Source organism: Polypterus senegalus, chromosome 2 (assembly GCF_016835505.1).
Source record: "Polypterus senegalus isolate Bchr_013 chromosome 2, ASM1683550v1, whole genome shotgun sequence".
In the NCBI taxonomy this organism is placed as follows: domain Eukaryota; kingdom Metazoa; phylum Chordata; class Cladistia; order Polypteriformes; family Polypteridae; genus Polypterus; species Polypterus senegalus.
Genome location: NC_053155.1, coordinates 97,864,469 through 97,889,839, shown reverse-complemented (window position 1 = coordinate 97,889,839; position 25,371 = coordinate 97,864,469). Strand labels below are relative to the sequence as shown.

The 25,371-nt window shown below is 38.6% G+C and overlaps 1 protein-coding gene across 1 annotated transcript in view; it reads right to left on the bottom strand.

Annotated features, from left to right (window-relative positions):
• Positions 1–5,451, bottom strand: part of LOC120523171 (cullin-5) — a 93,426-nt gene extending 87,975 nt beyond the window's left edge. Inside the window, exon 1 of the mRNA XM_039744207.1 lies at positions 5,116–5,451. Coding sequence (XP_039600141.1) covers positions 5,116–5,139 — 24 coding nt within the window. The 5' untranslated portion in view covers positions 5,140–5,451. The remainder of the gene's footprint in view (positions 1–5,115) is intronic.
• Positions 5,452–25,371: the final 19,920 nt, after the last annotated feature.

The window sequence follows — 25,371 nt, the reverse complement described above, 5'->3', positions numbered from 1 at the left end:
TGGAATAGTTTACCAATAGAAATTCACCAGGCTAATACGGTGGAACATTAAAAAAAACCTGCTAAAAACCCATTATCTTAATATGGCTTTATCATGGTTACATTTTAATGTAACTGATATAATGTATATGCATTGAATTATCATTTTTATCATGGCTCAGCAATCCATACTAATCCCTACTTTCTCTGCTGTTCTTTTTCTGGTTTTCTGTGGTGGTGTTCTGCAGTCCCTACATTGATGGATTGAAACCAGTCATCAAATTCTTTCACGTGAAGCCTGAAAGCCATAAGGACTGATTTAGATTATTTATGGTAAGTAGAATACCCAGTGGGTGCTGACTGGTCTCTTGGCCTTGGACCTCTGCAAATTTTGTTTATTGTTTCCTCCACAGCTGTTTTTTTTTTTTTGTTTTTACTGTCCTTCTGGCCATCTGACCTTACTTTATTCTTTGTTACTCAGCATTTCCTAATCTTATTTTTGTTTGATATAAACTTTCCTTTCTTCATCTTGTAAAGCACTTTGAGCTATACCATTTGTATGAAAATGTGCTATATAAATACATGTTGTTGTTTTAAAATGTTATAAGTTTGGAGTTTTTTTGTATTTTTGTGCAGTATATGACAGAATTTGTTTACAAGTGTCTGTTTAAAATGCTCGCATGATAAAAATTTTGCTGGTCTTAATGCATTTTTTGTGTAAATCCTGTAGGCCATTTTGAAATGGTTTACTCATACTTGCACTGTTTGATCTCAGTAATACTCTGACAGGTGATTTTAACATTTTTGTGTTATTTTACTTCAGTTTTAAAACCTGTTTTCCTTAACTGTCTTTTTCAATTAATCTCAATAGCAAGCTACAATTAATATCCTATTATCAAGAACAAGCTAGATCAATAAGTCTTTTACAAACACATTTTTAAAAGATGCAAATATCATCTAATTATCGTTGCCGTCAAAGTACCAGAAAATGTCGAGGTAGAATTTCTGGCCAATATTGCTCATCCCTATTTGGAACAATCTACTACATGTGTACCTTCAGAAACTGTACAAAAGTGTGGCAATGTTGCTGTTTTAAAGGCAAAGGGTGGTCACACCAGATATTGATTTTACTTTTGATTTTTTCCTGTTTACTGCAATTTCTAGAAAGCTTATTTATTAATAAAAAGTATTCACACCATTATTTCTGAAGGCATTCCTGCTTTACAGGATTTTTTCACAAGTACCCAAGACATCTGCATAGTACTGTGTGTGTGTGTGTGTGTATATACAGTATACATACACACATAATTCTACATACATATACTAGGGGGCTTCACTCCCCAACCCCTCCAGCCTGCGATACGCGCCAGCCACTTCATATCTCTGCCGCTTGCGTATGTGGATTTCACTTTCACCAAACAAATCTTTTAATTCTTGCAGATATGCCTCTTCACGGGGAAGAAACACTGCTTTTCCCTGATGACAACATGAATTAGACGATCTACAAGTCTCTGACTTAAAGTTTAAATCTGAACAATATATTTGATCACTTTTCGCTGTTTTGTTATTTCACTGAGTAATAATTTCCATTTGTTTGCACTAATGCGGTCTTTACTACCATTTTTTTGAGACTTTCAAATTTTAGTTCTTTCATTATCTCTAACCTGCTCTGCATGTGTATCGCGCCAACATTTTTGAACCTCTTTACGACGTTCTACTTTGTCATCTACTCTTTGTCTTTTATTTCTGGCCCCGGGCGTGGTTAAATCTCTTGGCACAAAGTTTCGTCATGCGTGACATGAAAGTACCTCTCTGAAAAAGCGACGTATCATCCCAGACTAAAAAGTCTCATCTAGTCCCAGGATTTTTTAAAAATAGATATATATATATATACACATACACACTGTACATACATTCAGATATTATACATATACACATACAAACTCCAGCAAAGAGTGCTCCTCTGTTCTATTCTTTATGAGTGTGGGAGTTTGCATGAAAAGCATTGTGATGAACTCGTAAACTGTTCACAGATGGTTCCTGCTTTATGTCTACTGCTGACAGGAAAACACTCTGGAACCTAGAGCATCTAAGATGGATTAAGCAGGTTTAAAAATGTTAGGTTATACATTGTTTATAATCTAAGTTGGAACTGTAAGTGCACATTTTTCACAATTACTGTTGTACTTTAATTTGCTTGAGTTACAATTATCTCATTCCCATGAATACTGCAATATCACTTTTGGAATGCAATACTGAGTGAATATTCAATATACATCATCTCTGTTGAAGGCTGTAGAATCTAGCAAGTGACTACTCAGATTCCTATTTTCTGCTGTAAAGTAAATTAGGTAAAATTCTTATCTGGAAAATGTGTCTTATGCACAAGACAGTCACTGGTGAGGATACAGATAACTTCATGTGAGCCATCTGTTTATTTTAGTTTATGCTGTGTTATGAGAACTATACAAACACCTGGTTGTCTTTTGGAAAACTGTTTATCTCTGGCTCAAAATGTGGTTGCAACTAATTGAAACAAAATGACTGACTTGTATTCGAATGATCATTCTATCTTACCCGAAAAAGAGGAAGAAAGATACCATTTCTGTGGAGCAGAAGATCCAGTGGATAGTGTATAGCTTGTAAGTGAGGCTAGTCATTACCAATCCATGCCTTCAGAATTTACTAAACCCATCTCAAATTTAAAAAGCCAGTTAATATATTATTGTTTGCTTTACAGTTACCACTGAATTAAAAAGTAATAATGTGAAATGGCAATACAGATAAATACACGTATTTCTGGGATTTTCTGTGCTTAGTTTCAGTTGTAAAAATATGTCCTACTGAAAAGCAGCACCCAGCATTGCACCTGTAAGTAATTTTAAGCTCTGGTCTGTTTGCTCTTCAGGCTTCAGTCTTTTCTGATATAAAAAGAGAGAAAGAAAAAAAAAAAACACAAATCGGGGTCAAAATTCTGGGTGATACATAGTCTACAGTCTTCCCATGATCAAATGATGTAGATGATGTGATTTGTATGCCATACACACACACACACACACACACAAACAGGTAGTTTGGTCCAATAATCTGGATTTGTACACTAAACATATAAATATACACACACAGCTTTTTGTTACATGTATACATTATATAACAATCATTCTTCATTAAACTGACCGTAGTATACTACAAAAAAAAAGCATTCAGGAAGTGGCAAATTGCATAATCCTGCACTACTTTCACCATTTCTCATCTTATAAGTACTCACGTGGTGTACTTTTATGCACCAGTGTTAAAATGGCCATTTATATGCACGCTGTGAGGGTGAAATATAAAATATTGCAACCATTTTATATTGTATGTTATGCACACTGTAAGGATGAAATATATTTGCCAATCATTTTAAATTGTACATGTTTTTATTGTAATTTAATACTGTATTACTGAATAGTATTCATTGCCAGTCACACTTTCATCCACTGCAGGATTTGCACAAGTATCACATTTCACTTCAGTTGTTCAATGTTCTTTGCAGACAGTCATTGCAAGAAGAACATCTAACCGTTATCATACATGTGCAAGTACTCATGCTATGTGCCAAATGCACCATATGGAACTTTCGACTGTGCATCCACTCTTAAAACCGGCTGGGAACACACTGGAGGGAAACCATTGCGACACTGTACTAGTGAATCACGCTGAGGATAGATGGCGGATGGTAGGTTCAAGTAAAAGGATGCTGGACAAAAATAACAGAGACTGGTATACAAAATACACCAGCAAAGTAGTTTTGGATTAACAGATGCAAAACAGTCACAGACATTTATTGACCATTGTCACTTTATCAGAATATCCTCAAATGTACGATAAGTTACACATTTCAAATTATATCCATCCATCCATCTATCAATCTGTAAACCCACTTATCCTGAGCAGGTTAGGTGGACTAGCAATACTAAATTGTCCTGTGTGTGTACTGGCAGGCTAACGGGGGATTTTTCCTGATCTGGCCTTGTTTTTGCTGGGAATGGCTCCAGCTTCCCTGTGACAGAATACCCTTCATGTAAAAGTAGAAGGATTAAGGCATACTGCTATGAATGTGCAGAAAAAAAATCAACCCTTGTACTTCACAAATGACATCAATACTAATTGTGCTCATTTTCTTTAACACTTTTAAAACATTGCAGGTACTACAGAGATCCAGTTGCAAAAATTAGCCCTTTAGTGCTTTATTTAGAATAACATATGTGCAACATACAAAAATTGTAGACATGGACATTTTCTTGGCCTGGTGAATCTCTGGGTGGTATGCGCACATATACATAAACACTACTCGCCGTGTCTGCGAAGGTTACCTTCCTACTTCTCAAGACAAGGATGTTAAAAGGTTAATCGACACTCCATCCAGGGTTATTTCTTGCCTACCCCCAATGTGGCGGGTACAGACTTCAGCCACTCCCCGACTCTAAACTAGGATTTAGAAAATAGATCAAGAGATGGATAATAAAAACTTGTCAAACGATGAAGTCGTGCCACCCAAAGGGAATAATATGGGGTATTACACACAGATATTAATTGTGTGAAACCGTGTAGCATAGATATTTGGGCTGTTGAGCCTGGAAACTGTGTCGTTGGTATTGAAAAAGTTTCAAACGGTAACGAGATGAAGAATACTACAATCAGACCAGTACTGTGCGGCTGTCAATGGGTTTAAAATACTTATACTCATTTACTCAAAACAATTCTTGGGGTGCTGTCTTACGATAGCTAGTTAATGCTGTTTTGTGAACTGCCTGCCACATGCATAACCAAACCAGCAGACATCCTCGCTGCAAGGCCTGTACACAAATCCGGATACCAAATTCGTTAAAATGGACCATTCGAGTAACACAGGCAGCGACATTTATGAAAAAAGCCGCAGCTTTGTTTCTTCTCCTGTAATCCGCAAAATAACGTAACGAACAGTTCAAACCCCCCACTGTATTTCTCCACTCCTATACCATTTGAAAACAGAATTGCCCACTTGGTTTGAAAGCTATTACAAGACCCCCTGCGATAAACTCTCAGCCCGGCAAAGAGAAAACAAGCACCGGCTCAGAGGAAACCGTACAGGCATTTAAAACGAAGTGCCTCCTACCTTTAACAAATTAGACGTCGCCATGTTCCCTCAACTTATTCCCTCGCGCGCTCTCGCGAGGTTTGGACAAGCTACTCTCGAAAAAGGACTGAGTTCACGAGAACAGCACGGCGGGGGTCATTTTGTGTTGGGGAGCTGGGAGTTTTAGGGTGCTGGTTGGGTCTTGAAGCTGGCTTCGTGGTGGTAATTTTTTTTTTTTTTTACTATTATTATTATTATTTTTTTCCCAGACACTTTACCCTCCTTTTCGTCGAAGGACCTAGACTGTAAAGTCTCAGCAATGAATTCCGCTTGTCAGACAGGATGCTATACTTAGGAGTTGGAGCCACGCGCTAGAGCCTTAAAAGGATGCGTCACATTACGCGCCAGACCCACTTCTCTTCCCCGATGAAGTGCTCTTTATTTGTGGATTGTTCGTTTCTGCTGCCGCCTTCGGTGCGTATGCGAGATTACAGTCATGCGTCTTATCTTTTAGTACAATTGTGTCCCTTTAAAAATAGAACGACGGTTTGGTAAATGGTGCTTTATTGTTGCCCTTAGCACAAAATTAATATTCGCGTTTAACCAAAAACTATTTGGCTGATTAAAAATTTGTAGTCAAAACATACCAACATGCATTGCATCCCTTCTCAAAATGTATGACATAGCACCTTAAAGTACACAATAAAAAGGTACAGTGTAGTCGTTTTTTGTTTGAAAATAATAGACTTAAATATTTGATAAATATAATGATTTACTTCATGATGTAGATAAGAATAGTTACATCAGATATTTGAACTATATGTACTTTAGTTTAAAGTCTAAATCTTGTCGATTGTAATAAAAATACCATATATACTAGCGTATAAATCGGGTCTTGAAACAAAAAATCGATCATAAAATCAGAATCCGATTTATAATAAACCTGTTCAAAAATACAATTACATTTTTTTTTTACATGTTCTTGCCTCCTCCAATCTCACATCAGTTTCTCAGATACATCGAATTTTGTTGCAGCAGCACAGTTACCAATTTCTTTCGCCACTTCAATGACTTTTAATTTAAAACCAACTTCATATTTTCTTCTGATGCAACGCTCCAATGTAGATAAGGGATGCTCTTACGATAAAGGTCTGAGATACAAAAAACACAAAACAGTGCGAACATTATTTCAGAATAGTTTTGGTATTACCGTGTGGTCACTTAGGCACAATACATAGATAAAAAAGGCAGTGGTTACTCTTATCATGTAGGCATTAGCATATCATAATCTCTTGGACCAATAGCGTGAGTTTTCTGCATTCAACTTATACAACCGACATTATAAAATACCAGAAATTATACAGTAAAATCAAGCCCTGACTTATTCGCGGGAGAACTTAAATGCGAGTATGTACGGTATGTCATTTTCGCCCTCCATGGTAGTGCTACAAGGACTTATGTTTCGATCCCTGTCGTAAATAGACACTCTTGATGTTGGCAGTAGGATTGTATTGGTGAAGTGAGGGCAGATATTTCACTGAAGTCATCAGGTGGGCCCCCCTACTCCTCCTCCTCCTTTGATGTTTCATTGATAAGCCCATGATGCACCCAGAGGGCCCAACAGTGATACCTGGTGTCCCAGGTACACCACTGTCAGTTTCTTACCCTCCTGTCTTCCATCTTGCAGCCTAGTTGTTCTTTTCCTTTTAATCGAAATCCAATTGCTGCTCTTTTTTCTGCTGCATTTGACTTGATTGCTTGTTGGAAGAAGTGACCCCCACACACAAACTGCCATCTTCTTCAAAAGATTGGTCATAGATATAGCAACAGGGAAAACCTTGGTCTTCCAGTCATTCTGTGCAGATTCAGTTGCCAAATCAGAGTACTTTGTCTTTTTCATCTCAATGTTTCTTCAACACCATCTTCTCATGATACTGTGAATTCTATAACATATGCCAGCTTGGCTGCTGTTGTCCACAAGACCATATCTGGTGGATTGTTGTAGCTGTGATGTCTGGGGGAAACACAAGGTTTTTTTCCAAGTCCATGTTCATTTTCTAATCTTGAGCAACCTGAAGGGTGCTTGCATACTTTGATGTTATGTACTGCTGTAGAGGTTGGTCTGCCAGGTACAGATAATGTGATGTGGACATTTTTAAAGGATAAAAAATAACACACTTGTATACACTGACCTTGAAATAGTTTAGAATGATACCTCACATGCTGATCAGGGCATATCCAAGGAGGGAAAAGCAGCAGTCCTAAAACATAACAGCATAGTGTTTGTAAAATAAGTTTTTAGTTTTATTTAAAACTACAACATATACAAATTACATAAAACTGCTATGCACACATTTTGAAAACATGCTGATGTGAATCTGTTTCTTTACACATGATGGTACTTTTAGAGCAACAAGTCATTTTTCAAAATGAGGCTAAAGGAGCAAAAAAAAAGGGAAGCGATTGTCCCAGAACAGAACAGCTATTCTGAAAATCATGAACACAAGGTAGGGCTTTCAACTGGACTTTTCATATTCTGCAATACATTATTATTGTGTTGCAAAAAGTCAAGGAAAGTATTATATAATATCTGCTAATATCTTACTAGTTAACATTAGCTGACTACTGTTTTGTCAGTTGATAAAATTTGGTTGTGTGTCCTTTGCGATTCCAGAAAGAACATTGGAATACAAGAGTCAGGTGTATTAAATTAGGCTGGTAATCTTATTTTGCAGGAACATATACAATGCAATTTGTGCCAAAATGAAATAAATTAAAGGTATTTATGAAAGAATCACATGATAAAGAGGAATGATATATATAAAAAATTCAGATGTGAGTGTCAGTAAGCTTTGCGCCCTAGGAACCAAGTTACCCAAACTACTGTAAAACATTTCAGTAATTATTTACAGCTCTGAAGCTGATCTTTTTGGTCATAAAATAAGTCATTACAATAGCAATTGATGAGAAAAAAATCATAATTAATTGAAGAATTATGGTATTTGTGGATTCCTCTAGAGTGCCTCTTTCTTTTGCACGATTTCGCTCAAAAACTAATCAGCACATTGTCATCTCATAGCAGGCTTAAGTTTTGAGCTTGTTTTTTTCTGATCAGTCGTTTTATCCCTAGACTGTCTTCAAGAATATGTGACACACAGACAGACGGACACCCATAATGGAGATATCAGTGTTTTCGGTATTAGGGGACCCTAAAACGTTGAGATCTGTCAAAAACTAGAGATCGAAATTTTTGACTAGTCCTAAGTTTTCACACCTCCTCATAGATGATAGGTTATGGTGGGGGAGTGTGCAAAGCAGTAAGTCATTAAATTTAAAAAAAAAACTGCAGCAATGAATATAAAAGATTAGGTGAGAAAACCAGCTTAAAAGAGATTTTTTAAAATCAATATTTGGCTATTTTGAAAAGTGCCATTTGGAAAAGTCCAACAATGAAATATAAATATCCATAAAATTAAGGTAATTTTTAAATAAAATCTGCAAAAATCAAAATAAAAATTACATTTTAAAATGTTGATGTAACATTTCACAATAACTAGTATTAGTGTTTAGTATTATCAAATATTGTGTTCTATTTTATAAGATTTATTTATTATGTAGTTCATTCTTAAAAAGGGCTGCATTTTGCTTTGAAATTAACACTAATTTGATACTGTTTTAAGAGTTAGAATTAGAGACAAAGCTGTGGTCTTAATAATAATATTCATTGTTTCAATAGGCCTATCTTTTATCTCTGTTTATTTTAACCTTTTCACAAGAAAACTTTAAGTCATGGAGATATATAAAATACTAGCAAAATACCCGCGCTTCGCAGCGGAGAAAAAGTATGTTAAAGAAGTTATGAAAAAGAAAAGGAAACATTTTAAAAATAATGTAACATTTGCTTTCTATTCGTTTGCATAAGCACAGTCCTTCACCAACAATTATTTAATGTTAGCTCAGACCCGGCACTTAAAAGTTTCTGTCGCTCTTTTGCTGAGTTTGTGCCAAACACTGTTCTATCCCTGACCATCTCATTTTTGTTTGCATAAGCACAGTCCTTCACCAGCAATTTTAACTTAGTTACAAAGTGATCAAAAGTCTCGTTTATACCCCTCGTCCTCTCATTAAACTTGTATTTCGCGAATGTCGTATTCGTCTTAGGCATGACAAATGCCAGCGGCAGCGTGTCTATGAACTTAATTTAAAATTAAGCTTTACACCTTGCTTTCCTATTCGTTTAACTCCATTACAAAGTGATCTAAAGTCTTGTTTATACCTAGTGTCTTCTCATTAAACTTGTATCTCGCGAATATCGTATTCGCCGTAGGCATGACAAACGCCAGCAGCAGCGTGTCTATAAACTTAATTTAAACTTACGGTTTACACCGTGCTTTGTTTCCGCAGTAGCTGCACTTATGAATATGCTTGTATGCGTCACTATCTTCATATTCTTTTGCTGCCTTCTCAATTGTGTAATACATTTTTTGTTCAGCGCTCTTTGGAGCTCTTCCTTGTTCTCTACGTACTGCGTTCACAGTCAGCTCTCTTGTGTGATCTTGCGATGTCCATGGCTTTATTTAATGTTAGCTAAGACCCGGCACTTAAAAGTTTCTCTTGCACTTTCGGTGAGTTTGTGCCAAACACTAGACTATCTCATCTTCGTTTGCATAAGCACAGTCCTTCACCCACGAATATTTACCTTATATGGGCAGGCACTCAATTACATGAGAGGCATGATGATACGGGACGCAACTCCACTTCACACGGCGACTGTGCTGCAGGCTATGGCTGTATATATGGTCGAAAATAGGTTCCAGTTATGACCGTTATGCATAGAATTTCGAAATGAAACCTGCCTAACTTTTGTAAATAAGCTGTAAGGAATGAGTCTGCCAAATTTCAGCCTTCTACCTACACGGGAAGTTGGAGAATTAGTAGTGAGTCAGTCAGTCAGTCAATGAGGAATTTGCCTTTTATTAGTATAGATATGGAAAAAATGGTAACCTAATTAAATAAGTCTAGTTTTGTTTTGGAAAAAAGACCCTCCCCACTTGTGAGGCTGACTGTGCCTTAAATTATGTTTGAAATTTGTCATTTTTAACTTTCTGGGAATGGTTCTTACAAGGCTAGAACCATTGGTAAAAAATATAAAAAATATTATTTTATTCATGATCAGTAACATTGAAATAGTATAAACCAACTCCCCAAATGTCTATATTACAGATTTTCTTAAAGTTTTTTTGAAATGGAGTAACCTTGACCTGTCATATCCCATTAGAGGATGAACCCATGTGCCATGTACAACTTTAACTTCTTCTGGTAATTTTTGCTGAAGACTCCTATCCATTTACTCTTTATCATAAAGGTGTAATTTCATGCATAAAATTGGGGTGGTTTCAGGTCTAGAGAGACAAAAACATCCAAAAGCTTGATGACTTGCATAACTAGACATTAAGAAAAAAAATCGGATTGTTCTAAAAAAGAAACAAATAACTGCTGTACTGAGCAACAGACATTGAATAGGTCTGAGAGCTATAAAGAAAAATCCAAAATCAATAGTCACATCACCAACAACCTCCACGGGGCAGGGGTGAATGTATCACAGTACACCATTCGAAGAAGACTTAGAGAGCAGAAATACAGATGCACAGGTGAGGAATTGACCGCATCCATAATTGATGCTGGGAGCTGCTAATCACCACAGCTGTGCCATGTCCCCATTATATATAGCAGGAGCGCGAGTACAGAGGGGAGGAAAGAAAGAATGGAGGTTAGAGGAGGAGGAGGAAGAAGGTGAAGCTAGAAGCTGAGAGCCGGTGTGTGAGTGAGCGAGAGTAGATTTGCAGTATTATCGACAGGCAGCTGGGAGAAGATCCCCTTAGTGGAGTTTTTGGCTGGCACTCGGGGGCAGGAAGTAGTGGTTGCTCCTGCTGAGCACTTATGTGGAACAGGAGTACCCAAAAGGCATTTGGATCGCCACATAAGGCCGAGGAAGGCAGTGGGATTTGGAGGCTTGGGTGGTTAAAGCCCCAGCGTGAGCGCCCTGGTCACTGAGGAACTCAAGTCTCGGTCTGGATCAGCCAAACAAAGCCAGGGATTGGGAAGCTACCAGATCAGCAGAAGTAGGAGAAGGTCAGCTTCAGGTAGGGTGACTCCCCTGGTGCATAGCCCAGAAGGGAGAAGCAGGGGAGCCGCCAGCAGAAGAAGGCAATGGGTCTTGTTTTTACAAGATTGCTTCCAGCTATTGTTTTAACCTTGGTTTTAATGGAACTATTTATTGGATTTTAACCTCCACTGTTTCACCCTGGTTTTAATGGATTATTTATTTAATGATGTTTTGGAGCACTACACTTTATTTGAACACTTTGTTTTGGTTTTGTTTCAATAAAAGCACTGTTTGCACTTTCCACTTTCCCCTTGCTTCGTTTTGGTATCTTCATTGTCCAGCTCATCCAGTTACATTACCGACGGTGTTGGGCTCAAGTGGCTCCCAAAAGTGAAGTGAGAGCATGAAGCTGAACCCATATTGTCACAATGCCATACCACAAGATGCAAACCACTCATCAGTGGTAAGAATTGGAAATCCAGATTGGAATTTGCAAAAAAAAAGTACAGAGGTGAGCCACAACAGTTCTGGAAAAACGTTTTAAAAAGCTGATGAGACCAAGCTTAACCTCTTCCAAAGTGTGGAGGAAGATCTGGACATGATCCAAAACATACAAGCCCATCTGTCAAGCACGGTGAAGGCAGACTTGCATGACTGCTTCTGGAACAGGCTCACTAATCTTTATTGATAATTTTAGTCATGATGATAGCAGCAGAATGAATTCAGAAGTCTACAGGAACATATTTCTGCCAATTTACAGAGAAATGCTGCAAGACAGTGATCCTTAACACATTTCCAGGTTAGCAAAGAACTTCATCATGGGGGTGGGAATAGAAGGTTATAGAATGGCCAAGTCCATCACCAAACCTTAACCTAACTGAGAACACCTTTCACCTCCTGAAGTGGAAACTGAAGTCTATGAGACTCTGCTCTAATGCAGTTTCAGCAAGCAATGGATATGCAGTCAAATATCATGTTATTTACTTTAATTTACTTTAAGACTCTCTGTTCCTATATTTCCGCTCACCTGCAAAACTGGGTGGTCTGGTACGAAAGGTGCTATGTTCTTTGCTGTTTAACCTCCTTATCGTTACACCCAAGTGTCATTCAGGCTGTAAAACAGTGCTAAAAGTGTAAGACATGTCTCCCATAAGACCCGAGGTTTACTCGGACTATAAAAGTGCCAACAGTGTTAGTGCCAAGTTTCACTCGCAATGGTATACGCATGTCTTACTTAAGCATCAGGCCTGAGCATTACCTGGGCAACGGTATAGACGCATCTTTTCCTAGCCTCATAATGGTCTCTTGTAAGAATCACCACTCATCAGCATAGATGACAGGCAGTGAAAATGAACTGGTCTGTGAAACTGAAAGTGATTCTAGGAACCGAAAGTAACACTTGCGTCACTTGCATCAACAGAGATGAGTAGGGCCCAACAGGTTTGTGAAATGACACTTTATAGTTAAGATTTCACTTAGTGTAAACAAATAACATTTTTAAATGCAGATGATTTCGATTACCCATGAAATCAGAATATTGCAACTTAAAATTAGATTTTACAGAATGGCAGTTAATTGAAGCTTGAATAATGCCAGCAGTCCTGTATCCTTAGTGCTTTCAAATATAGAATGTTTTGCAAATCACTCGGTCACTGTTCTATCTATCTATCTATCTATCTATCTATCTATCTATCTATCTATCTATCTATCTATCTATCTATCTATCTATCTATCTATCTATCTATCTATCTAGTTCTTAATCAGCTGTTAATCTATTTTCTGAACATGCTTTGTTCCTCACATAGGGTCATAGGGAGACAAAGCTGTCTTTTGCAGTACAGGGATCAACTCCAAACTGGAGGCCAGGCAGTATTAGGACCTGCTAATGCACAAATCACCAAACTGAAGTCCCTGAAGCAGTGGTTTCCAAGTTCAGTCCCAGAGACCCAGTGGCTGCATATTTTAATTCCTCTAAATTTCACAATCAGCTAGACATTTCACCTCTAATTGATCTAATTGTTTAAATAGCTGGTTGTTTTTACTTCTCTTACTCTGCATTGAGAAAAGGGCTGTTGTGTGAGATTTACATTCATATGAAATTTACAAGTATTTATATTTTTCCAATTTTTCAGGTTCTGAGCTGTTTTTTGTAACTTTCATATTAATTTTTTTCTGTGAAGATTGGAAATTATTGCCCAAAAGAAAATTGACATTTTTGTCTTTTGGTAAAAAAAACTTGATCAACAGGAATGCAGCCTTACTGTACCTTTATAGTAATAGAATTTGTTTTTCATAGAGCGTGTTTTACAAAGCTCAGTGTTGTACCAATAATACAAAAAAAAAATCCTAATTGACAAGATGAAATGGTTTTGTGAATTAGTGCAGTCTAATGTTAATAACAGTAAGCTAGTGCATTGACAAATTAAACTATGTTTGAAAAATAAAATAAATCATGCACTATTAAACTATAAGTGCCACTGCTAAATGCTTTATTAAACAATATTGTTCTGCTTTTGGTTGAGTATGCTGACTTTTCAAATGGATTTAGGGTTTGAGTGAATCATATAATTTATATTAAGTTGCATGTTATCTTCCAATTTAATGCTCACATTTTGTAAATGAACATATTAGTAAATTTTAAACGACTGGAATAAAATGTTCTTGCACATTTCCCAGTTGATCTCCTTGAAGGTTATAAAAATCACACTGCTTATATTGTGAAACGCCTTTGAATTTTTCCATAATTATTTCGCCTTGAAATGGTTTCTGTTTTTTACTAATCAAACAACATTTGAATTCGTAAAGTATATATGCTTGCATTTAATTTTTAATTCCTTGAACAATATTTTAGGCTGAAAACATTGTGCTGTTTTCACAGTAGGATCACTCAATTTAATTAATTCCATAAATCTAAGTAAAATCATTATTTTTAAAATAAAATAACATGCATGCAGGACATTATTTTTTCATAATTCAAAATTAAATATTCAATTAAACATTAAGTTATAAATTACAGCAATCATCACATCAGTGATTGCAGCTTTACCAGAAGCTGCAGCTTTATGTGAAAATTTACCAGCTATCTACAGTAGTTAACTTTCAAACTTCAGTGGGAAAATTACAGGAAAACTCATAGATAACTTAGCTGTTAAGGCAGTTGCTTTGAGACAGTTTATGTTCAGAGTGAGTAAATTAAAATATGTTAAAACATTCTTTAATATTTGTCCATGCTTGTATTAAATAGCTTTAATTTCTGGCAATATATAAAGTTTTCCACCCTGTGCTTTGGCAGCCATACCACATGCACTTCGTAATAGGTCATTCACCTGAAGCTAAGCATGTTTGGACCCGGTCAGCACATGGATGGGAGACCATTTAGGAAAAGCTTGGTTTGCTGCTGGAAGAGGTGGTGAGGCCAGCAGGGGGCACTGTGCTTTAAATATGGCGCTGACTTTCGAATCAGATGTAAAACCAAGGTCCTGACCCTCTGTGGTCATAAAAAAGTAAGGTATATCCCAATGTCCAGGCTAAATTGCCCACCACGGCCTAGACATTCTGGCCCCCTAATCATCCTATATCTGCATTGAGCTCTCTCTCACCACTTCACCACCTAACAGCTAATGTGTGGTGAGTGTACTGGCACATAAACAGCTGCCATTGGATCCTCCAGGCGAATGCTATACGTTAGTTTTGGTTGAAGTGGCTCCCCATTTATTGAAGCACTCTGAGTAGTGAGAAAAATGTTATATAAATGCGAATAATTATTATTGTTAACACATACATTTTTAGTTGGTTTTTAGCTGTGACATAAAATAATGCTTCATTGATTCATGGTGTGTGATTGATTGTTTGGATATATTACATACCTATATATATTTATTGCATGTTTGAAATGAGGAAAAATAGATTAGTACAGAAAAATGAAACCAGATTTAGAACAGTCAAAACATTTTTTGTTTATTTTGCCACATGGGATTACTTTCCACCTGATTTTTCTTTTTGGAAATGTATGTTGATACAAGTCCCCTCCCAATTACTGTACCAGTGTACTGCCATCATGGGGTCAAACTCTAGTAATCATCTGGGCACCCAGGTTGTTGTGGTGTTATGGTTGTGATGACTGTACATTGTGGTGTTATGGTTGTGATGACTGTACATTGGTTATGCACCTTTTCCTTCAGGAAACCATTAAGCATGTCTTCTCATAATGGAAGAAAACAGTGGGGATTTCCTCAAGAGCTTAGGTGACCCAGCCTTCCAGGATATTGATGGCCACAGCCGTTGGGTTCCATCAGGACTGAACCTGAAAACCACAGATATATTAGATAATGCACACTAAATTTCCCAGAGTGATAAAGTTCTGCCTGTCTATTTTTCACAATTAGTGTCTAGGCAGATGAAGTTATTTTTATTCATAAGAGTGCAGTGAGTCGTCTGCACGGACTGAAGTTATTAGTCTGTGCTGAATGTGCTAAAAGCAAAACACTGTAAAATTAAAGCTGTCCTTTGTCATAGTACACATGAATGGTCTTTCCTCTATTCAGAACTACAGTATTAAGTTTTGCTAATACTAATGTTTTGATGGCAATGTTTGAACATTAGGTGGTGCTAGAAACTATATCAACTATATGGAAACTCACAGCATGTCGAGGTTTTCATTCTTTTGCTTACAATTACTTAATAATGATCTTCATTAAGTCATAACTAAATAAAACAATTTCAGTTATAGTACTCATTTTGAAACAGCACCCTTGATGATATTCTAATCAAGGAGTTATGAGACCTGACCCTGGCCAGTCCTTTTATAGTTTTTTTCCACAAGCTGATGGATATGTATTCCTGATTGGTGTATTAATTAGCTGCTTTATTTCTACCCAAAATCAATTCAGATGTACAGTTACCAACTCCATATTATTGAATACTATATTATAGATGTCACAGCAGCAATATGAACACTGGATGTGCAACATTATGACTTGGCCTGCTTAGAAGTCAGGACTTGCATTATCCCAATAACTTGCCTAATCAATTGTTTTGACCTTTAGATTTGACTGGAGCAAACTTGGCATTTGTCTCTATGTTGCAGCAAAAGTAGGAATTTATGGTCTTAATTTATAGAGTAATGGGTTCAGCAACAGAAGATCATTCAGTACTGCCTGACCTTTTAAATTGGGTAATAATACATTAATAATATGTTACTGTTTTCACTTTAAATGCTTCTATTGGGAACTATCATTAGAAAACATAGCGTTAATTTTCACTTATACACAGGTGACACCCACTGATATCTTTCTTTCAGAACAGATGACATTTCTCTGATGTTGTCCACAGATGTGTTAATGAGTTAAAGGAGTGTGTGTAAGAAAACTACTGATCTTTGAACAAAAATAAAACAGAGATATTCATTATTGGAGGGAATGATGCTGATCACAGCAATAATTATTTAACTCCATTGGCATCTCTATTAGTTTTACTGAATCAGCTCACAATCTAGGCATTATCTTTGACACTAGCATGTCATGTAAAGTGCATATTGCAAAACTATCCAAAGATATGTTTTTTGTCCATCTTGAAAATGTTGGACAATTAAGGTGTTTCCTTAAATATGCAGGATATTGGAAAAAAAAAATACTCATTGATTTATTAGTAGGATTGACTACATAAATGTGGCGTTTACTGGCTGTTCAAATTATTCCAAATTATACCATTAAGTGTTATATTCCTCAAAGCAACAAATATTTCACTACTCAGATCTGATATAAATTATTCACTAGGGCAGGATATTTGTGATACAAACTGGCCATTTTGTTAAATATACCACCTTAAATGGCAAGTTGAGTTCATTGAGTCCTGGTCTCAACAAGGCATTGAAATTGTGGCACAGGAATTCAAGCGTAAGTCAACTTCATTGTATCTCATAGTTGCTGCAGACTGGCAAGTGTTTTTTATGAACTGAGTATAATCCATATTGTCCAAAACCATCCCCTAAAAGACCCCTGAACCACGACATGCCAACCTTAATCTGCCTAGACCTGGACTTACTACAGGCAGCTTGATCTCCCAGCTCCACACTTATGCTTTGGCCTACACAGGCCCAATTTTGGAATTCAACTTCAAAAGTTGAAAATATATCTTTGAATGTCACAAAATAGTAGTATAGAAGTATAAAAAATCTCAGGTTTGGAAGGACAAGGCTAATGTTGATTCTTTTTAAATAAAGATGTTTATTTTGTAATAAACAAAAGAAATACCAAAATAGCAGAAACACATAAAATAAGGCAAAAATGGGTTTCCCTAAATTTAGAAACCAAAAAACATTAACATGAATCCAGAAAATCAGTACTTACTATGATATGCAATCTATGAAAGACAATGAGCCACTGAAGGATCTGCTTCTCAACCTCACAATATATATGCTAAGAGTGGTCCTTCAGCCCTGATATCACGGCCACACTTCTTAGGATTCCACCCACAGAACACAACGAATATATAAGAGAGCATAAAAGAACAGTATTTTAACATTAAATAATAAAATATTCATAACAATTGATAGTTTTACATGAATCAAAAAGACAAGTCCATATCTCAAACGTAATCAAGTATATAAAAAGACAAATAATTGAAAAATAACAAAACCACTAAATAAATGAAGAATAAAAATGGACTACAGCCCTGGCTAAACCATGGTAGATTGCTAATCCAGACATTTTTTTCTGTGTTATCCCACAGTGGCTCCTTTTGATTCAAATCTTTGGCGGGGGTAACGACAGAATCAAAGTGTTTTCACGGTCATGTTCTTGGAATAATTTGAAGTTTTTCAGAATCGTGTTGCATAAAACATTATCCTGCTGCTATGTACCTATCTCCAGATGTGCTTACACTGCAGTCATGAAGAGATGCGCCTGATCACCAGTGATGTGCACGTAAACCATGGCAGTAGATCTGATAATGTCAGGTTTCTCTTGTTCTAGAGCAATATCAGATTAATTGTTCCGGAACAACCTCTGATAATCTTATAGCAGACAGTAGATGAAAAGGGATTCAAAATGTAACATTTAAAGGCAAAGAGCCCCCAAGTGAAAAGTTCTCAGAATTTGTAAGACAAAAAAAGTATTATTTAAATTTCTAATATAAGCAGATAAAAAAAAAATTATGAAAGGATATGAAAGTGTGTGCCAGCATGCTTTGTGATTACAGGGATCAACTTTTCCAGTTGATTCAAAGTGAATGACTGCCCTGGAATGACATCCTTGACTTGTATCTGGAACTACAGGAATCCAATGATATCACATTAACCATCCAGTTTAAACATTTTCAAGTCGTGGCAAAACAAATCCACCAATATGCCATAGCTGCAAGCCTGCATTGTTGAATCTCATTGGTGATCCATGAGGTGTTAACTACAAGTTTGAATCCTCAGAAAGTGGAGTTCCTCAGACCAGGCATTGTTTTCCTTTTTCTGTGGTCTGTGTTTTGCTGTGTAGCATCTAGACAGGCCATGTGAGTCTCTGCTGGCTTGTTTCATCAACAGTTTGCCATCAATGTTTTTCAAGTTGTTGCCCATTCTTGAAACAACCACCACGGCACAGTTAAACTTTCTTAAAAGTTTTGGTCTTACCCTTTCTCTGTGAATAGATCAAACACTCCCAAGACACTATTATTTAACATAGTTACATGTAATATAGTTGTATATTTAATTAATGCTTGAACAAGTCAATGTATATTGTGTAAGTGTAATTTACTAAATGTACCACAATTGCCACTATTCATATGTGTGACACATCTGTCAGAATATCCCGAGTTAAACCCCACATCCTGTATAGGGTGGTCCAGATTTAATTATGCAATTTTCATTATGCTATTACTTATTAAGTTTATTACATAGATAATCACCAGAAAAATCCCAGTCCATCGAAAAGTGTGCGAAACTGACGAAGAATCGTCTTTGTGCCAAACTGGAATCATCCCCGTATAAATCAAAGTCTGGAGTATATAGGAAGAGTAGTTAATTGATTTGTACTGTTTTTTAAGAATTCTTGAAGATGAATCTTAAAAAGCTCCATATGACTGTAGAACGTATGAGTTACACTGCTTATACACCACCTTACCAATCTCAGTCAGGATTCCTGCCAGTCTGTATTACTGAATCTTCTTTACTTCACACTTTATCCAACCTCTTTTTCAATGGTAATGGATCCTCTATGCTGCCTCTCCTTAACCTTGCAATGACTGTTAATATTGTTGACCACATTGACCAAGAATAACAGTATGGTGGACTTACTGGAACCTGATACATCAAGAAGTGATTTATTCTTAGTTTTTCAGGCAACTTGTAGTCAGACGTTTCTGGTGGTACACTTAGATCAGCACAGCCTTTATGTTGTGGTCACCCTCAAAGTGTCTATGGCTGATGCAAGTCTTTTAAGTATGTACCTACTGCTACAGGGAATATGGCAATGATGTCTCATTTTTATGCCAGTTTAGATCAGCTTTCAATAATCTCACTACTGTCCTTCTTCATTTATGTTTCTGCATTCCAGTTGTGGTGTAATAATAATGTTGTCAGGAAGCGCTGTAGGTATGTGCCACTGTATCACAATTTAAAAATATATTGCCTTAGATAATATTCAATGATCTGGTGTGCATTTTATTCTTTTGTATATAAAGCTCAGCTACAAGAGAGGCACAAGTTAATTTAGCTGGGATCCAGAAATACCCCTAATCAAGGTCTTTCTCACTGAATTACCAATGTGGGTTTCAAGAATCAGGACCATTTACCATAAGTGCAAGTGTAGTCATTTTATCACAGCCCAGAATCTTCCTTTTCTTACTATCTACACTGCAATCTCTGAGCATGTTAAGTTCCTTTCGGTCTCTATCTCACATGGAAGCAATTTATTTGCTTAGAAGTGTTCTGTATGGCTAGTTTGTGCAGTCTGCTGTGTCTTCATTAACCAGGTCTCAATACAATATTCACTCCATGCTATTTCTTTTGAAAGCATCTGATTTTTAAGTTATGTTTCCACAGTCAGTGAATCCTAAAACAATTTGGAGTTAGGGGAAAAATTGTGATTGACAGTACAAAACTGTTTCATGGTGCTTAGAGAATCACTTTTTAGAGCAACTGCTTTGTCAAATTACACTTCTTTGATTCATATTTGCTTTTCTGATATGGAGGCTGACACAAGTACAAACAAGGTAGTTGTAGAGATTCAGACTTTGGTCTGTTAATATAACAAAGAGATTTCCAGTGCAATTATCATTTTTACTCTTTTCTTTGTCTTTATTATCACAAAATAAAATAAAGGTTTATTTGCAGTTAGGAAATGAATTTTTGAACTCCTCTATACGTTTTAGTCAATCCTGAGCAGGATTTGATGACTTCTGAAATGATGTCCTGCTGTGTGAGGGTCAGAAAGTTAAAAAACTAATTGCTCAATCCAAATGAAATGTGGCATAGTTGTTAGCATTATAAACTATTAGAAGACTTTTAATTTGTGCAAAATCACTGCAGTACTACTTATACCTTGGTTTATGTGTACTACCAGTCCAAAGTCTGGACACACCCAGAAATGTTCATGTTTTTAAAAGAAATTAATAACCTTTATTCATCAAAATACCATTAAATGACTTACAAATACGGCCAAGACACTACTAGTGTTTTTAATGGCTATTGCTGCTTGAAATGACTGATTTTTAGTTTATTATACACATTAGTGCAAAGCCCCATTTTCAGCAGTCATTCCTTCAGGGTCTCCCAGTGGTAAAATCCCTCAGCTTATCCTTAACTAGTCATGTTTACATGCTAATTGGTTATTAGAGAGAATGCCGTAATTGTATTAGCACAAATGAAACCTGTTCACTTGGGCTGCAACCTACCAGCATCCCTAAAGTTCAGTTCTGGGTTCAAAAATGGCCAAAATGAAACCGCGTTTTCCATAAATGTTAGTTTGTTTGTTTTTTCATTGCAGATTGAAGGTTATTCCATGTGACAGATTGCCAAGAAACTGAAGATTTCATATAAAGGTGCCTGGTGTCATCTTGAGAGAAGAAGGCAAACTGAATCTAATCAGGATAGAAAAAGGTTTGGGAAGGCTGAAATGCACAACTGCATAAGAGGAGAAGAACATCAGAGTGTGTAGTTTGAGAAACAAGCACCTTACAGGTCCTCATTTGGTATTCTCCCTTAAATACACCCCAAATATCAAGTGTTGTCTGCAACAGAGAAAAGACAATTCTGGAATGTTGGCCTTAGAGGCAGAGTTTCAAAGAAAAAATCATATGTGACACTGGAAAATAAAAAGAAAAGGTTACAATGGGCAAAACAGCACAAAATGTCTGGTAAGGCATATTATAGTGAATAACTTGAAATAGTATAAAGGTAAGTGGTAAACTGGTAAAGGTAAAAAAAAAAAAAAAAGATTAGGGTCCCATAAACTGAAACATAATGTTATTTTCAGAGTTAAAAATAAGCCTTTTCCAGGGAAGTAGTAATGGTTTAGCAACTTACAAATTTTCTAAAGCATTGGAAGTTAATTAAGCCTTAAAAGTTGATGCAAACTGTTCCTGTAGGTGTCCAAATGTTTGTCGATTACTTACAAATCTTCTCTCAGTATAAAAGATGTGTTGGAACAAACTGTGCTGCTACACTCATTGAAGCATACATTCAAAATATATACAGTATATACTAGCAGTGTAAAACATCCTCAAACCTATTTAATACTATTCAGTATCATGGAGGACCAGGGACCTTCCTGCCAGTATAGGATATATGGCAGGAGACAACCCTGCATAGCACACCAATACATCACAGAGCCCACTCACACAAACACACAAAAAATTCACCTAATGCACATATATTTGAGAATGTGGGAGGAAACCCATGCAGACATGGGGAGAACTTATACCAATGATGGAGTCAGAACACTGGATCTGTGAACCAAAAGTGCACCATATTATTGGCTTCTATACAATATACAGTACATATATATTGTCACAGACGGCTGGGGTTCTTACCTGGCCGGGACGCCTAGAAGGTCCGGAAGGTGGCAGTAAAAGTTTCCCGGTCAGGAGGACACAACCGTCCTGGAGCAGGAGAGGACCACGGGAGAGGAGGAGAGACTTTCCAACTCGTTGGGACCCGTGGCCACCGCCAGGGGGCATCTTAAGCCTCCTAGAACCTGAGAGAACATTACTTCCGCCACACTTGTCAAGATGGCGGAGGAACCTGCCAGGGACGCCTGGAGTGCTTCCGGGGCAAAGGGCAGCACTTCCGCCACACCAGGAAGTGCTGCCGGAAGATCGTCATCAGCCACCTGGAGCACATCCGGGCAGGAATAAAAGGCGCCGCCTTCCAGCAATCTGGGAGCTAGAGTCGGGAGAGGGAGCAGGACGAAGCTCCCAGGAGGAGATTGGCGGCCAAGGACTGAGAGAAAGAAAGTTCATTTTGGGTGATTATTGCTTTGTGCATTGTGTGGTGTTTGGGACTGTGTTTATTAATGAAAAATAAACGTGTGATTTTTATAAAAATGTGGTCTCCGACTGGTGATGTCCGGGCAAGTCTCACAATGGCGCCCGAACAGGGACCTTCTGCCTGTTCCAAGGCAGGGGACCCCAAAAATAATTTTTTTGTGAGCTGCCCGGTACCCCAGTCGACCACACACACGTCCTGCAGGGAGACGGTCCGCACACGCACCGCGGACGTCCCGCGAATCGCCCAGTGGTCGTCGGAGATTCTCCAGAGGGCTGTCTTCCACCCAAGGGGACTGAGGAATGCCAGCCAAGGCAAAGGAGAAGGGGATTCCCCAGCGTTTGTCGTCACCGGAGGGACTGCAGTAGCAACACCCACTGACGGGTCCGGAGGAGATTGCCTGGAATCGTGTCACTGGTTGGGGTGTGCATATCTGGTCCGCGAAGCCGGGAAGGCATCGCTAGAGGAAGGGGAGGATCCGCCACGTCTCCAGCAGCCGAGGCAGAGGGACGGCAGTGAGAGTTGCAGTTCCCTTGGGAGAGGCGAGATGGCTGAAGACCGGAAGTTCCGCCCCGTGACAGGCGAGGGATTGGATGGTGTGTGCCGTGTTCCCGTCAGTGATTGGTTAAAGACGGGATCGGCGAACATCCATCCTGAGCAAGGGAGGTCGGTGGAACCGGAAGAAAGCTCCAGTGTGTACAGCCGGTGAGTAGGACCGATTTAAAGGTAAGTCCTCCACTGGCTGATACTGTATTTTTACCTGCAGCTCCAAAGGAATCAGAGAGGATGCTTCGGTTAAGGCAGATGGTGCAGCAGGTGGAACACGACCTCCGTGTCTGTATAGACAAGCTGGAGGGGAAGGTGGTCGCGTCACATCAGACCTTACGTCATGAGGAAGAGAGGCGCGACACTGGAATCTTTGGCCGGAGGATCGTGGCGGTAGAGGCAAGTAAAATCGCTACCGTAAAGGAAAAGAGGCGTGGCGAACCTGTCCCAGGATCGCGTGGTTCCGGGGGCTTAGTAGCTGCATCTCCGACAGTGGAAACGAAGCAAGGTGCTGATCGCTTGGAAGGGGTGAAGCGAAGACGCCGGCTGACAAGTGCCGTGGGTCTTAGTGCTCAACCGCCAGAGCCAGCATCAGTCTTGCATCTTTCTACAAGGGCGCAGACGGCAAGGGGTCTTTTCCTTTTCAGTAGGAAGACCCAGGCTGTCAGAATGCCCCAGAGAAGCAGGAAGAATCGAAAGGGAAAGCCGTTTCTTCTTACAAAGGGAGACATGAGCCCGTGAGCTCACAGGCGTGATACGTCATCTCTGCGCGTGCAGAAGGAAGCTCCAAAGTCGGCAAGGCGAATCCAGTATGTACCCGATGAAGGGAGTGGATTACACTGGAGCGGGTGCGAGGTTTGGCGACCAGGGTGCTGGTAAAAGGGGGGAGTGTTGGCCCTCTGTCAGAGATAAAAACGCCAGACAGTGGCATAAGGGCAATGACTCCGCCCCTGTATTTACTCTTATTTTTATAGGACCAGGACCTGGGAGACGACAACTTATGCCCGCTTCGGCTACAGTGTACACTCGCGGGAATGGCCTCTGAAGGACTGTTCTTCGCTGGCGGTGGGGCAGTGTCACAGGCGGCTGGGGTTCTTACCTGGCGGGGCGCCTAGAAGGTCCGGAAGGTGGCAGTAAAAGTTTCCGGGTCAGGAGGACACAACCGTCCTGGAGCAGGAGAGGACCACGGGAGAGGAGGAGAGACTTTCCAACTCGTTGGGACCCGTGGCCACCGCCAGGGGGCATCTTAAGCCTCCTAGAACCTGAGAGAACATTACTTCCGCCACACTTGTCAAGATGGCGGAGGAACCTGCCAGGGACGCCTGGAGTGCTTCCGGGGCAAAGGGCAGCACTTCCGCCACACCAGGAAGTGCTGCCGGAAGATCGTCATCAGCCACCTGGAGCACATCCGGGCAGGAATAAAAGGCGCCGCCTCCCAGCAATCTGGGAGCTAGAGTCGGGAGAGGGAGCAGGACGAAGCTCCCAGGAGGAGATTGGCGGCCAAGGACTGAGAGAAAGAAAGTTCATTTTGGGTGATTATTGCTTTGTGCATTGTGTGGTGTTTGGGACTGTGTTTATTAATGAAAAATAAACGTGTGATTTTTTATAAAGATGTGGTCTCCGACTGGTGATGTCCGGGCAAGTCTCACAATATATACTAGCAAAATACCCGCGCTTCGCAGAGGCAAAGTACTGCCTTAAAATTTTTATTAAGAAGAAAATGAAACCTTTTTAAACTGAGGGAAAATATACCAATAATTATTTGTTAAGGATCTCTTTGTATACCACATTGTCAGTTCGGCCCTCCGGTTGTAATATGACCAAGCTGTGCGCTGAGCTTACTCTTGAGCATGCAACGTACAGTTGGCCATGTGAAAAGTAATCTTGTCTGAAATCTCACAGCTTGGATTGCTGCTGTCATAATCGGTTTGAGTTTCATGGTTTGTTTAAATTACGACAGTATTTGCAGGACTTGTGTTGAAGTGACATTCAGCATCTGTCAAGCGTTGTAAGCATACAACCGGTTTCATCAATAACTTCACATCCAGCTTTTGAAAGTTTAAACATTCATAAACATCAAAGTGTCCACAACTGAAATCGTCACCTGTGAATCTAAGATGTTTTAGAGGCATTGGCGGTTGTCGAAAGGTGTAAAATATTTGGCCATTTCGGT